Source organism: Maylandia zebra, linkage group LG10, assembly GCF_041146795.1.
Source record: "Maylandia zebra isolate NMK-2024a linkage group LG10, Mzebra_GT3a, whole genome shotgun sequence".
Taxonomy (NCBI): domain Eukaryota; kingdom Metazoa; phylum Chordata; class Actinopteri; order Cichliformes; family Cichlidae; genus Maylandia; species Maylandia zebra.
The window spans coordinates 34,168,715-34,183,003 of NC_135176.1; the positions used below are offsets into that span (position 1 = coordinate 34,168,715).

The 14,289-nt window shown below is 46.3% G+C and overlaps 2 protein-coding genes across 2 annotated transcripts; one reads left to right on the forward strand and one right to left on the reverse strand.

The window, feature by feature from the left end:
• Positions 1-2,706: 2,706 nt before the first annotated feature.
• On the reverse strand, positions 2,707-4,205 carry pfdn1 (prefoldin subunit 1). The gene is made up of 4 exons (XM_004556942.3): positions 4,118-4,205; positions 3,615-3,781; positions 3,444-3,528; positions 2,707-2,885 (listed from the first exon to the last, which is right to left on the reverse strand). Exons 1-4 carry the CDS (start codon positions 4,148-4,150, stop codon positions 2,802-2,804), a joined length of 369 nt encoding a protein of 122 aa, XP_004556999.1. The 5' UTR covers positions 4,151-4,205; the 3' UTR covers positions 2,707-2,801.
• A 5,730-nt stretch (positions 4,206-9,935) lies between these two features.
• Positions 9,936-13,975, forward strand: zgc:110540 (deoxynucleoside kinase). The gene is made up of 8 exons (XM_004556941.5): positions 9,936-10,200; positions 11,354-11,472; positions 11,546-11,629; positions 11,718-11,827; positions 12,102-12,249; positions 12,372-12,487; positions 12,567-12,666; positions 13,769-13,975. The coding sequence occupies exons 1-8, from the start codon at positions 10,092-10,094 to the stop codon at positions 13,793-13,795; spliced, it is 813 nt and encodes a 270-aa protein (XP_004556998.3). The 5' UTR covers positions 9,936-10,091; the 3' UTR covers positions 13,796-13,975.
• The last annotated feature ends 314 nt before the right edge of the window (positions 13,976-14,289 follow it).

Consider the following 14,289-nt stretch of genomic DNA (forward strand, 5'->3'; position numbering starts at 1 on the left):
TTTGGTTTGAAATTACAGCTGAATTTAGAAAATCAAACTGGACCACTTTACAGCTTTAGAGCAGAGGTGGGGAACTCCAGACCTCGAGGGTCGGTGTCCTGCAGGTTTTAGATCTCACCCTGGGTCAACACACCTGAATCACATTACCAGGCCTCTGGAGAACTTCAAGACATGTTGAGGAGGTCATTTATCCATTTAAATCAGCTGTGTTGGATCAAGGACACATCTAAAACCTGCAGGACACCGGCCCTCGAGGCCTGGAGTTCCCCACCCGTGTTAGGGTGTCATTAAAAACCTTTAATTAGATGAAAAAACAAAAATCTTCATTATTCTTGTTTTCTGCTGTTTGCTACCAGGACGATATTAACCTGTATATTTAGCTGAACAGACGTAGTTCTTCCACCATCACTGATGCTCCTCTCCTGGCGCCTCATTGGCTGTGACACTTGGTCCTTCACTGTGGTTCCAGTTGTTAGAAGACTCTGAGATCGATGGCTGTGAAATATAGATCAAAGCTTATGTGAGTTCCTGTGGGAACCGATCCAACCAATCACAAGTCGACTGCAGCACCAGTCTCTGGTCACTCCACAGACAATCCAGCCCCAGACCATTAGCAGCAGTGGGGGCAGAGACTTGTAGGCAAGGAGGTTTTGCCTGCTAACCTACCATCGTTGTCCTGCTGATAATTCTGGTCAGTGGAGGCAACCACATGTACTGACGTGGCAAAGAAAACCTTTGTGTTGGCAGGTGGTGTTTGTTGTTGACAGCGGGGTCTGAGGAGCAGCTGCCAAACCTTCAGTTTATCATCCATGTGCTTAATCGGACTCCAGTGTTCTCGGACTTCAGGCTCACACGAGTACTGAAGTACCGGATACTCTCAACACAGTAATCTAATGTGATACTACGCTGGATACGTTATCCTGGAACTAAATGATGCACACAGTCCGTGCTGGCCCACCGAGCACCGCCCCGCCCGAGTCAATCTCCTCGTCAGGTAGTCCTGTGTCTTCCTCCTCTTCGTCGTGTTCTCCTAGACCAGGCGTTACTCCTCCTCTTCATCCAGTCTGAACCTCCCTCTGCTGCGGTGTACAAAACCCTCTGCTTCACCTTTGTACTCCAACAGCAGCACTGAACCTGTCCTGGTGTCCGCTGCAGCTCACATTCAAAGAAAGACAATTTCACAGGTAATAACCATGTAATAAACACCACTACATGTAGTTACTATGGTAACAATAGTAGTAGAAGGAGAGTATTTTGCTAACCTCTCCTCTTGTTGGTGTGTCGGCGGTTTTGATTGAAAGGAGGTGGTAAACTGGTCACATGACATAAGTGGAAAGCCCAGGATGTGGGCTGGGTGGGCGTCACAGTCCGAGGATACACAGGTGACACGTACATGAACAAGTGGGCTGGCTCTCAGAAAGTTTCATGCAGTCGGGGCTCTGATGTCACTCACCTGTCCAGGTAAATGTGCGTTTCTTTCAGCTTCATCTTACACCGGCAGCTTATCTGACCTTTGTAGGAGTGTTTAGCTGATTTTAGAGTTTAGAAATGTGTTAACATAGAATGTAGAATTATTGTAGAGACACTGCCCTTAATATAATAAAGGCCTCACTGTGTCGTGAACTTAGGAGTAGATTGTAGGAGACCCCTCCCCCACTTGAACTGTGAAAGTAAAACAGAGAGGCGTTAATGCTGAGTGGAAATTCCCCAGAGGATGTTTGGGTGGGGGTCTCAACATTTGTAACTGGATAACTGGTCTGGAAGGGAGATGGGTTTTATGACCTAGGGAGTCACCTACACCCACAGTGTTTTAACTGTCACGCACACACATGCACACGCACACTCACTCATGTGCACACACATACACACAGGTATGCGCACACAGTCACTCACAAGCACTCACATAGACACGTGGGAACGCGCACATGTAGGCATTCATGTGCTCGTGCACATAGACACAGAGTTTGCAGCACACCGTGGGGGTTTTTATGATGGGGTCGCCACTACAAAACTGTGTTTCACAGACAAAGCAGTGAAGATTTTTGCAGAGGGGCACACCGGCCTCGTCTTCCCTTCTAGAAGTGCATGCTTAAATGAAGATGAATAAAGGTTTTGTGAAATGACAACTTTCGACGAATAAAAGAACCGGGGTAAAACTGATTTCGTAACACCTTTGACCTTCGACGTTCAGAGGATCTTCACTGTTCGGATGAATCTCTGACCAAATGAATCAGGTCGCTGCTGTTTACCTGCAGCTGTTATTTCTGCCGCTGCTCAGTTATGTGCTGATTTATCACCTGAACACTGAGAACATCATAAAACCAGAGAAATACAGGGCCTGTGCTTAGCGCTGCATCCACTCATGGTGCAGTTACACATGTGTGTTAAGCATGTGTTAGACATGCAGCTTTAAATATCTGGTAAGTTATAATTGCTTAATATAATCGCTTCATGTCCTGATCGACCTCAGGGCACAGACCTCAGGTCAGCTCTTTGAATCCTTCTGTTTCAAAGGATTCAAAGTGACCGATCACATTATGACCCCGCCTCCTTTGGGCAAACGTAGTTCCATACAGTCACATGATCGTCTGCTGGTTTTAATCATCAGATCACCCACTGAGAACAGGGTTGTCTTCCTCTTCATCATCATCAAATTCAAAGTAAAGATTTAAATCACAGACTAAAAAAACCCACCAGCAGGCAGAGCGTCTTCAAGTTTTTATTGTGGAAAACTCACACGGGAAACAGCGTGTGTGTGTGTGTATTACAGTGTAATTATAGTGTGTGTGTGATGATGATGGTCAGTGGGCTCTCCTGGACAGCAGCATCTCTCTTATGTTGTCCTCAGCTTCCTTCACGCTGCGTTCAAGGTACACCTTCCTCTGCTGGAAATCACAAGCACAAACATACTGTCAGTGCTTAGCTCTGTGTGTGTGTGTGTGTGTGTGTGTGTGTGTGTGTGTGTGTGTGTGTGTGTGTGTGTGTGTGTGTGTGTGTGTGTGTGTCGCACACCAACGCTGTTCCAACCTCCTGAAATCAGACTGCAGGACAATTCATTCCTTTTTTTGTGTAAATCACAACAACAGTTACATCAACGTGTTTCATTTTTAAAGTAAAGACTCTAACCCCAACTATCATGTGACCCTCTGTGTGTGTGTGTGAGGGGGGTCACATGATAGTTGAGATTGTTGCCAAGGGCCCCTCTATAAGCACCTGGCAACAGTGAGAAGGAAAAACTCCCTTCTGACAACCGTGTTCAGTAAGTTTAAGGTGAAACAGGTCCCAACTCTGGATAGTCCTATTTTGAGAGCTGCTCCAACCAAAGTGGGATGGATGCCGTCTCTCCTGACAAGACTAGGTTTCCCTAACCCCACGCAGAACACGCCCACACGCGTGATGTCAATCAGTAGTTAGCCAATGAGAAGAGGCGTGTGCATGCGCACCTCCAACTCTTTGATCTTCTCGTCAGCCGTCTTCTGTTTGTCTGTCAGCAGGTTGTTTATCTCCTCCTTGGACTGCAGGATGAACCTGAAACACATCATGATTGAACCAATGTGATTGGCTGACACCTGCGTGACGTTCAGGTGTGTTAAGGTTGAAGGTAGGTGACTCACATGCGCCCCACACCCTCATAGAGTCGCGTGTTGTCGGGCAGCGTGGCGATCTCGGCGTGCGTCAGTTTGGCGTGCTTCTGAACGCGCGTCAGCTGATCGATCTGCAGATCGGCCATCTTGACTTTCTGCTGCGTGTCAATCATCTTCACCTGCAGCTCGGAGAAGGCCTGCGGAGCGCACCTGGGTTAGTCCCCATGGTAACAGAGCCTGCCCACTGTGAAGTACCCGCCCCCTTTAGCCCTACGTCACGGCGTCTCACCAGAGACCCACAACCCACTCGCACACGATTCCGCTGCGTCAGTATGACATTAGGGGCTCTAACTACCTCACGGTGACGACACAAGGCCTGAGCGCAGCTGTGTTAAAGTCACGAGCGTGACGGTCTCGGTGTCCCGCGGACACAGACGAGGTCGTAGGCAGTTTAAATCGGAAACTGTGGAAAAAACACTCGACCACGTGTGAAACAGCCGCGCTAGTCACACACACAGGTGAGGAGCTCCTACCTTTTTCAGTTCCAGATCTACGGGCGCCGCCATCTTCTTTCTGCTCCCGACTCTGAGGACACACTGCGCATGCGTGAGAGCCTTCTTCTTCTTCTTCTTCTTCCTTTATCTTTTTATGGGCGTAGCAAAGAGCGTCAAGTGCACTACCGCCACCTGCTGGACTGGAGTGTCTGTCTTGTTAATGTTTGCTTATAATGGAGCACTGTAACAAAAAATAATTTCCCCCAGCGATCAATAAAGTATTCTGATTCTTATTAGCTGTGTCCCAAAACGTCCTTCGGAGGACCCCGGCCTTCGCGGTCTACGTGGGCCGGGTCCTCCAAAGACTGAGAAGGCCGGAAGTGCGAGGCTGTGAAATAAGACGGTCCAGCCTTCAGATCTGCGTCACCGCTGTCTCGGTGGAGTTTAATAAACTCGGCCGTCTGCTCCTTGCTGTCTAAAATATAACAGGACACTGGAGTAAACTCGACCATCTCACACTTCTGTTTAATCAGTTTTCTGTTTGACGTTTATTCAGCTGTGTGAAAACCACCCGGGGGATGCGAGAGTCAGTACGGATTCAGATCGAGCAGACCAACATCATCGGCACTATTAGATTCAATAGAATACATCACAAATACTACAGACAAAAAGCAACATGTGGCTGGGTTATTCAGAGACTTGACGAAGGCATTTGACTCTATAGATCCTGATATATTAATAAGAAATCTGGAACGTTATGGTGTCAGAGGGGTCGCTCTAGATTGGGCCCGGAGTTATTTAGGTGACAGGAAGCAGTTTGTGAAATTATATGGTGGTTGCTCCTTATGTATGCACATTGCTTGTGGTGTACCCCAAGGGTCAGTTTTGGGTCCAAAATTCTTCAACTTGTACATTAACAACATCTGTAAAGTGTCCAAAGTATTAAAAGTGGTTCTCTTTGCTGATGATACAAACATCTTCTGCTCTGGTGATGATCTGCAGAATTTATTGGAGGATATGAAATAAGTAAAGTGAAGTTCTGGCTTGATAAAAACAAATTATCATTAAATTTGAATAAATCTAAACTTATGTTATTTGGAAATAGTAGTTTAAATACAAATGCTGAGATTCAAATAAATGGTGTTGATATTGAAAGAGTCAGTGAAAATAAATTTCTGGGGGTAATAATAGATGAAAAACTTAACTGGAGAGCTCACGTAAGATATATTCATTCCAACGTATCACGAAGCATTGCAACACTAAACAAGGCAAAGCAGGTATTAGACAAACATCCCTTCATGTTCTCTACTGTTCACTGGTTTCACCATACTTAAGCTATTGTGCAGAGGTCTGGGGCAATAACTATAAAACCACATTACACTCACTTTGTACTCTTCAAAAAAAAAAGCAGTTCGAATCATCCACAGTGCAGGTTACAGGATCGTACAAACTCACTATTTTTGCACTGAAATATTGAAAATCGCCAATCTAGTAAAATTCCAAACAGCACAAATTCTAATCAAAGAAAAAAATAAGGAACTGGCAGGTAATATTCAGAGTACGTTTTTTCTTCTTGAAAGAAGGAAGCTATAATTTAAGGGCTTTTTGTCACTTCACAACAGGGAAGGTTCGTACTAAAAGGAAAAGCTTTTGTGTTTCTGTGCATGGAGTGAAACTGTGGAACAGTCTGAATATGGAATGAAAGCAACGTCAAAACATAGAACAGTTCAAAAAGAGTTATAAAAATATGATCTTCTCAAACTATAAAGAAAAGGAAAATATTGAAATTAAGTGAATCTCTATTTTAAAAATGTCATGATGTGATATTATAGTATATAGTTGTTCACTATTTTTATTACAGATTATATCAATGAGGAAGCAACTAAATATTTTTTTTTCTTCTTCTTTTAGAGGGAAAGAGAAACAGCTGAGAAGAGGGACGGGGGAGAAGGGCAAAAGACAAAAACCAACAGAACGGGCAGAAAAAAAAACACATCTATCGATCACCTGGATCACCTGCTGAGAAAGAAAAAAGAAAACAAGCAGAAGAGAACAAGAGTAATAGAATAAACAGCATCACAATGATATATGGGAATATGACAGTAAATACTAAATGTTAAACATTATTGTGCAGCACATAAGATCAACAGAACACAGTGTGCTTTGAGGTAGGAGCCAAAAAGGGTGTAGTTTGTGGGTGTGATCACCCGTGTGTACACCTGTGAGCATGGACGCGCTTGTTTTTAAAAGGTTCCTTCATGTAATGATCTGCTAGAGGGTGTGGGGGGGCCACAGCCCCGTCCTCCAGGGCATGAAGCAGGTATGGAGGAGATCAAAACTCCAGACATCCAGAGGCCCCCAGAACACAAGAGACCAAGGAAGACCAACAGAGGGGCAGCCGCGCCACTGTCCCAGAAAGAGCTGAGGAGAGTCCCAGATGAGGGCTCACTCAGCAGTCGCGGAGCAGAAGCCAGGGGGGGTTGCAGTGACGCGCCCGTGAGCTCCGCCGGCAGCCAGCCGTGCCTGAGTGACCGAGCCCCAGGCCGAGAGGCCGGGGGCACCCCACCTCCGAAGTGGCCCGAGCGAGCCCCAGGCTCCAGGCCCCGATAAGCGGCCGCCAAGGAGTGAGCCGGTGTGTACCCGGACGCCCATCCCCGGACACAAAGAACCACCAACGCACCGCAACTAAATATTAACTGATAACTTATGGGATTAAATCGGTGTGTACTTCTTCCCACTTCCTTTCAACGTGTAAACGAATCAGAACAGCAGCGATATTGAAATGCATTGACTTTTGTATAGTATAACTTTCTCTCTCTTATTTTCTTTACTCAAATCAAATCAAATCACTTTTATTGTCACATCACATGTGCAGGTACATTGGTACAGCACATTCGAGTGAAATTCTTGTGTGCGAGCTTCACAAGCAACAGAGTTGTGCAAAATACAATAACATAAACAGGCAAAATATACGAATGGCTAAATCTGAAACTAATAAATATATGTACAATATATAATAGTATATGCAAAAAAAAAAAAAAAAATTTCTGGATGTGTATACTAAATGTTTTTCTACGTGTGTGTGTGTGTGTGTGTGTGTGTGTACACATATTTTACAAATTAAATAGAGTCAACAATAAATAAAATATATAAAAATATACAGAGTGAGACATGTGCAAAACAGTGGCGTTACTGTACAGTATGTAGTGCATAATGTTAAAGTTCCAGTAGTGAAGCTGAGGTGTCTATGACGTGTTCAGCAGTCTGATGGCCTGGTGGAAGAAGCTGTCTCTCAGTCTGCTGGTACGGGACCGGATGCTGCAGAACCTCCTTCCTGATGGAAGCAGTCTGAACAGTTTATGGCTGGGGTGACTGGAGTCCTTGATGATCCTCCCCGCTTTCCTCAGGCAGCGCTTCCTGTAGATGTCTTGGAGGGAGGGAAGCTCACCTCCAATTATCCGTTCAGAGCACCGCACTACTCTCTGGAGAGCTTTGCAGTTGTAGGCGGTGCTGTTGCCATACCAGGTGGTGATGCATCCAGTGAGGATGCTCTCAATGGCACAGTGATAGAAGGTCCTGAGGATGCGGGGGCTCGTGCCGAATCTTTTCAGTCTCCTGAGAAAGAAGAGGCGCTGCTGCGCCTTCTTCACTGTTTTGTTTGTGTGTACTGACCACGTAAGATCCTCAGCCAGATGTACACCAAGGAACCGGAAGCTGCTCACTCTCTCCACAGCAGCGCCGTTGATGGTGATGGGGGTGTGTACTTCTCTGCACCTCCGGAAGTCCACTATCAACTCCTTTGTCTTTGCGACGTTGAGGGTGAGATGGTTGTCTTGACACCAGTGGGTCAGGGCGCTGACCTCCTCCCTGTAAGCCGTCTCATCACCGTTGGTGATAAGACCCACCACTGTAGTGTCGTCCGCAAACTTCACAATGATGTTGGAGCTGTTAGTGGCTGTGCAGTCGTAGGTGTAGAGTGAGTACAGGAGAGGGCTCAGTACACACCCCTGTGGAGCACCAGTGTTCAGTGTGATGGGGGATGAGGTGATGCTGCCCAGTCTGACCACCTGGCGTCTGTCAGACAGGAAGCTAAGGATCCAGCTGCAGAGAGAGCTGCTCAGTCCTAGATCCTGCAGTTTCCTGTCCAGCTTCGAGGGAACGATGGTATTGAATGCTGAGCTGTAATCTACAAACAGCATCCTCACATACGTGTCTCTCTTCTCCAGGTGTGACAGGGCAGTGTGTAGTGTCAGGGCTATGGCATCATCAGTGGACCTGTTGTGGCGGTATGCGAACTGTAGAGGGTCCAGTGAGTCGGGTAGTGCAGAGCGGATGAAGTCCCTGACCAGCTTCTCGAAGCATTTGCTTACAATGGGGGTCAGGGCTACAGGTCGCCAGTCGTTCAATGAGGAGATGGTGGAGGATTTGGGTACAGGGACGATGGTGGCCATTTTGAAGCAGGCTGGGACTACAGACAGAGAGAGGGAAAGGTTGAAGATGTGCGTGAACACTCCAGCCAGCTGAGCCGCGCATGACTTGAGGACGCGGCCGGGAATCCCGTCCGGACCAGTAGCTTTGCGTGCGTTCACCTTCCTGAAGCACCTCCGCACATCCTCCTCAGACACAGTGTGCGCACTGACGTCATCCGCGGTGCGCACACTGTCCGGTCTCATGGTGTTCGCTGCGTCGAATCTAGCGTAGAATACGTTTAGATCCTCACACAGAGAGGCCGTGGTCTGCGGTGTGCTGGTTTTCCCTCTAAAGTCTGTGATCGTGTTTAGTCCCTGCCACATACTCCACATACTAAATGTACCTGTATATTGTTTACATGTTTGAAATAAATTAACAAACAAACAATATGGACATTCTGTGTCCATTGTTTATTTCATTCTGAAACCTAATTTTTATTTACTTTATTCCAAACAGAAGTGTTTATTTATTATTCTGAAAGCTGGAGACAGTGCCAAATAGTTCACTGATATTTTGTTGAATTACAATGTGGACACTCTGCAATAATTTAACAGAAGTGCTTGTGTTTTACTTGAAGTTTTATTTTTTCAATGTTTTTCTATTTAAAGTTTTCAGGGATAAGCCTCTTGAATTTCTCTAAGTAGAAATATATGTAAAAAAAAAAAGATTTTAAATTTTCTTGTAGTTTATTGAACATTTTTGCAATTTATGTAATTACTATGGACTTAATGCAGACATATTATTAAAATTTGGGCTATAACGGTTGTATTGATGTATAGCAACTTGAAATGCTACTACACCATGTAAAAATATAAAGTAAGCTCTGGCAGACTTGGTTCTATGGTAGGTCTTAAAGGGTTAAATCATCAAACTGTAAATCATAGATTTTGAATTGTTATTGATCCTTTACTCCTGGTCCTCAAGTGTATATTTATTCTCTTACTCTTCTTATATTTATTGTTTGTTTACTTGCACTGCTGTAGCTGCAGCCTCGTCGTCTCGTCTCTATATGCTGGACTGTCTGTAGCGGAGATGACAATAAAGTTTACTTTGACTTCAGCAGCGAGCAGGCGCACCGAGGGCTCTCGCGCTCACTTTTCGCGTATAAAATTTCGAAAAAACATCGGTGCAAATTATAAGTCTGTATCATGATGTCTGCTGTTTTCGTGTTTGTTGGTTTGTTTTTATTTTGCGGGTTGGTGATTAGATGCTGCTCCAGCCAGCCAGAGAATCCCCCGCTCAAAAACCGCTACTGTTTCCACCCACTGTGTTTCTCTCCTCTGTGGATGAGATGAAAGGCTGCTGTGAACACAGGTAACAGAAGGTAGAGCCAGGCAGGTGGAGTGAGGCAGGTGTGATGTTGGACATGAAGGAAACTGAAGGAAGTCTGCACTCCTCCTCCTCTGCTCATGCGTGACTCCGCCCCCGGAAACGGAAGTCTGTATGCGCGCGGAGTTTAATTTGAGCAGCATCTCGCGCGCCGGTCAGTGGGTTTCAAAACAGCAGCGCGCAATAATCGATAATCAGCGATCGATCCGTGAACATGGCGACCCCCCCGAAGAGGCCGTGCCCCCCTCCCCGCAGCCCGCCGCTGAACGGCAGCTTTTCCCGTCAAAGGAAGGAGAAGAAGATCTCCATCGAAGGAAACATAGGTGAGCTCACCGGGGCGCGCGCCCCCCGGACCGGCTGGACGCTCACGGACCCCGACTGACCCGGACCGACCGGGGCAAACGGAGCCGGGGGACCGACCCGGACCGCCGGTTAACGAGCTCTCAGGCCCGGGTCTGTAAGTCCGTGAGCCTCCCGCCTTCACGGAAACAAGTGGCGCCAAAACCGCCCGCTTATCATCAATAATCAGCTGTTTGTGATCGATAAATAGCTGTTTCTAGTCACAGTTAGCTGTCCATGGTCAATTGCTGTTTATATCGCAAATCAATTGTTTGTAGTCAATACTCAGCCCTGTGTTCAATAACCAGCTGTTTATAGTCAAAATTTGCTGTCAACAGTCAGTAATCATCTGGACGTTTCCATCAACCGAGTGATTTCTTACGATAATCGATTGATCATCAGCTGTTTGAACTCAATTATAAGCTGTTTGTCTTTGAAAATCAGCTGTTTGTGATCAATAATCAGCAGTTTTTAATGGAGCTGTGCTGCTGGGGTTAGAAGGCGGAGGTTTAAATTTGGGTGTTAAATAGGTGGAGCTTGCTCCTTTAGGTGTTTGAAGGTGAACGCTGGTCATGTGGAGTCTGTGGGCGGGGCTCAGGTGAGCCAGACTGATGGAGGTTTGCAAGTCGAGGTCAGCCCTCCAAAGGTTGATTCTGTTCATCTGGACGCAGCGTTTTGTGGAGAAACGTTCTGTCACTCATCCAGGTGACTTCTTCAGTCTCAGGTCAGAGTTTTGATCTCCAGAGCGAGGACGTGACCTCATCACTGAGGTTGGGGTCAGGTGACAGCGTGAGGAGTGTGAGCAGAGACAATCAGAGGTTGAATCAGCTGCTCATGGTTGCCATGGTTTTACTTGATCCTGCGGTCACATGACGTCCTGCAAAAGTCAGCTGTTTCGGTCCTTTTCTTAAGCCCCACCCACACAGGAAGTCCTACGGCATCAGCATTAATGCTGATTTCCTGTATTAGTGTGTGGAGCATCAGTAGCTCATGTCATGTCAGGGTTACCTGAACAGGTGTGATTCCTCCAATCAGGCAGGACCAGAGATCTGTCACATTTCTGTGTCTCACCCGTGTGTCTCACCCGTGTGTCTCACCCGTGTGTCTCACCCGTGTGTCTCACCCGTGTGCCTCCAGCTGCAGGAAAGTCGACATTTGTGCGCCTCCTTCAGGCAGCATCAGAGGACTGGGAGGTCATCCCTGAACCCATTGGCAAGTGGTGCAACGTGCAGAATGACAGCGATGACGTTTACCTGGTGAGCCTGAATGCAGCACACATTCTCTAAAGTCTGTGTTTACTTGCTTGTTTACCTGCTTGTTTACCTGCAGGAGCTGAGCTCATCTCAAAAGAGTGGAGGAAACCTGCTGCAGATGCTGTACGATAAACCCAGCCGCTGGTCCTACACCTTCCAGGTAACACACCTGGCTCCATCCCCTACCATAGCAGCACTGTGTGTCAGACTATGTGTACCTGTCTCAAGTGAGTCTCACCTGTGTGCAGAGCTACGCGTGTCTGAGCAGAGTTCGAGCTCAGCTTCAGTCGCCATCAATCAAACTTCAGCAGGCAGAAAACCCCGTCCAGTTCTACGAGCGCTCCGTCTACTCCGACAGGTAACTTACCTGACAGGTCTCCAAAAGGTTGCTTCTGTTCATCTGCACGTAGCGTTTCATCATCATCAGGTGACGTCTTCAGTCTCAGCTGACTGCAGGTTTCAATCTTATAAACATAATGACTGAAACCAGCCCACTGAGGGAACAATGGGCTGGGAGGGCAGTTCCTTAATCTTAATTATGTAAATTCTCATGACCATTGATCACCTGACAGGTAACTCGCACGCATTTAACACAGACACAGGTGTGAGACATGTAACTCCTGTGTGTACAGGTACGTGTTTGCGTCAAACCTGTTTGAGAGTGGCGACCTGTCGGAGACGGAGTGGAGTGTGTATCAGGACTGGCACACCTGGTTACTGAACCAGTTTGAGTCCGACATCGCTCTCGACGCCATCATCTACCTCAGAGCCCCGCCACAGGTAAAGACGTACAGGAGAACCTGGAGAGTCCTGCCACCTCAGGGTAAACGCATCGCCCTCTGTGATGGGCTCTCCTTCCTTCGGTTGCCTTCAGGTGCCGTGTTTGTGTGTGTATTTTTCAGCGCTGCATGCAGCGGCTGCTTCATCGCGGCCGGCAAGAAGAGCAGGAAATTCCTCTGGAGTACCTTGAGCAGCTGCACTTCAAACATGAAGCCTGGCTCTACCACAGGAACCTCAGGTAACTATATGCCACTGAGCGTGCTCAGAGCCTCAGCGGTGCGTTCAGGAGCGCCTTTTTAACCTGTGTTTGCATTAAGGTTGGACTTTGATTATTTGAGCGAACTTCCTGTTCTCGTCCTGGACGTCAACGACAACTTCAAGAACGACCGCATCAAACAGGAAGCCATCATCGACAAGGTCAGTCTGAGCTTTTATTTTGAAGGTTTTCCTTCTGATGATGGTGGTTTTATTTGTTTTTCATACACGTCCCAAACCGCTCTGTTTCTTCTCTTGGTTACAAACAACCAGTGAACCACTTCTTGTTTGCTTTTATGTAGAAGTCATTGACTCCTCGTCTGTATAACGAGTGACTCTGTTTGTCAGGAGTACCGTCACTGTCAGGGTAAATTGTTAAATGTTGCCATTGTTGCACTTAAATGTGTAAACCGTGCCTTAAACTGCGTGGTTAGATATTCTTCTGTTCGTCCGACACATCTATGATGCTGGAGGAGGTAATCAGCTGTAGCTGTTTAACTACAGGCAGGTTTCATGTGAGATTCTGGTTTCCTTATCTTGTGAAGGATGTCCACTCCCGGCCATTTAGGGGCTCGCCTATGCTTGCATATGGTGAACCATTAATATTAAGCCATATACGGGTGTGGGGAGATGGCCTTTGGATAACCAGGAAATGTGGTTAACAGTTGTGAGCATATATTGTGTGGCAAGAAGACACACACACAGACGCATGCGGTGATTTTAACCATTTGTGGGTGTTACAATGGGTGGTGCTTGCATTCACTGAATAAAAGGCTGCAGGGAAGGCTGTTTCTTGGAAGTTGGCTAGCAAACAGTGGGGGGTGATGCGTCTCTGAACTAGCGGGCCTGCTGAAGCGCAGACCCAACGATCGCCACGAGAGGAAAGACCGTGAAGCTTTTATTGGGGTTTTTAACAATCAGTATCTTAATTCTTAATAGAAATCTCAGTCTTTGCTGCATTTTATATTCTGACGTGTGCCTGTTTATATAAAGCAACACGCCTAACATGTGTTTAATCTGTTTTTGAACATCGTTCCTGAGAGTAACTGAATAAACTGTGTAAACTCTGTGACCTGCGCAAAAGTTTGTATACTTTGAAGTGACAGTAAAATATGTCAGATTCTTCCATGTTTGGCTGTTTGTTCATGTATGTGCTGCTTCCATCTTTCTGTGCTTGTATTTAATTCTCATTTAACTTTCACCTGGTGGTTTTATTTTGAAAGGCTTTTGTAATCTGGTAACAGGACTTAATTTTTGTCTGCAGGTCAGAGAGTTTCTCACCACACTGTGAAGCTCATCCACCAATGAGAGGTGCTGGGAGAAGTGGTGGCGCGTCTGATTGGAAGACTGATGTGTTTGTTTTTTTGTTGTTGTTTTGTTTCTTTAACTTGTTTTTATATTTTTGTAGTTTAACTGTGTGTGTGTGTGTGTGTGTGTGTGTGTGTGTGTGTGTGTGTGTGTGTGTGTGTGTGTGTGTGTGTGTGTGTGTGTGTGTGTGTGTGTGTGTGTGTGTGTGTGTGTGTCCATGATATATTTACTTGCTCTTAGCTTCATATTTATCCTTCAGTCTGATCATTCCTGTTTGTCCTGACAATGAGGTGTTGTTGAAGCCACCACGATGCCTTCAGGGACCGTTGGTGTTCTGGTTTCTGTGTGAATAAAGTCAAACTGAATGAGCACGCCTAGTTTTTTTAAAGACCAAAGTCCAACATGTCAGTGAAACGTGTGTGTGTGTTCAGGCTCACTTACAGCTCAGAGGTTTAACTCTGTGAAGCTGGATTTAAG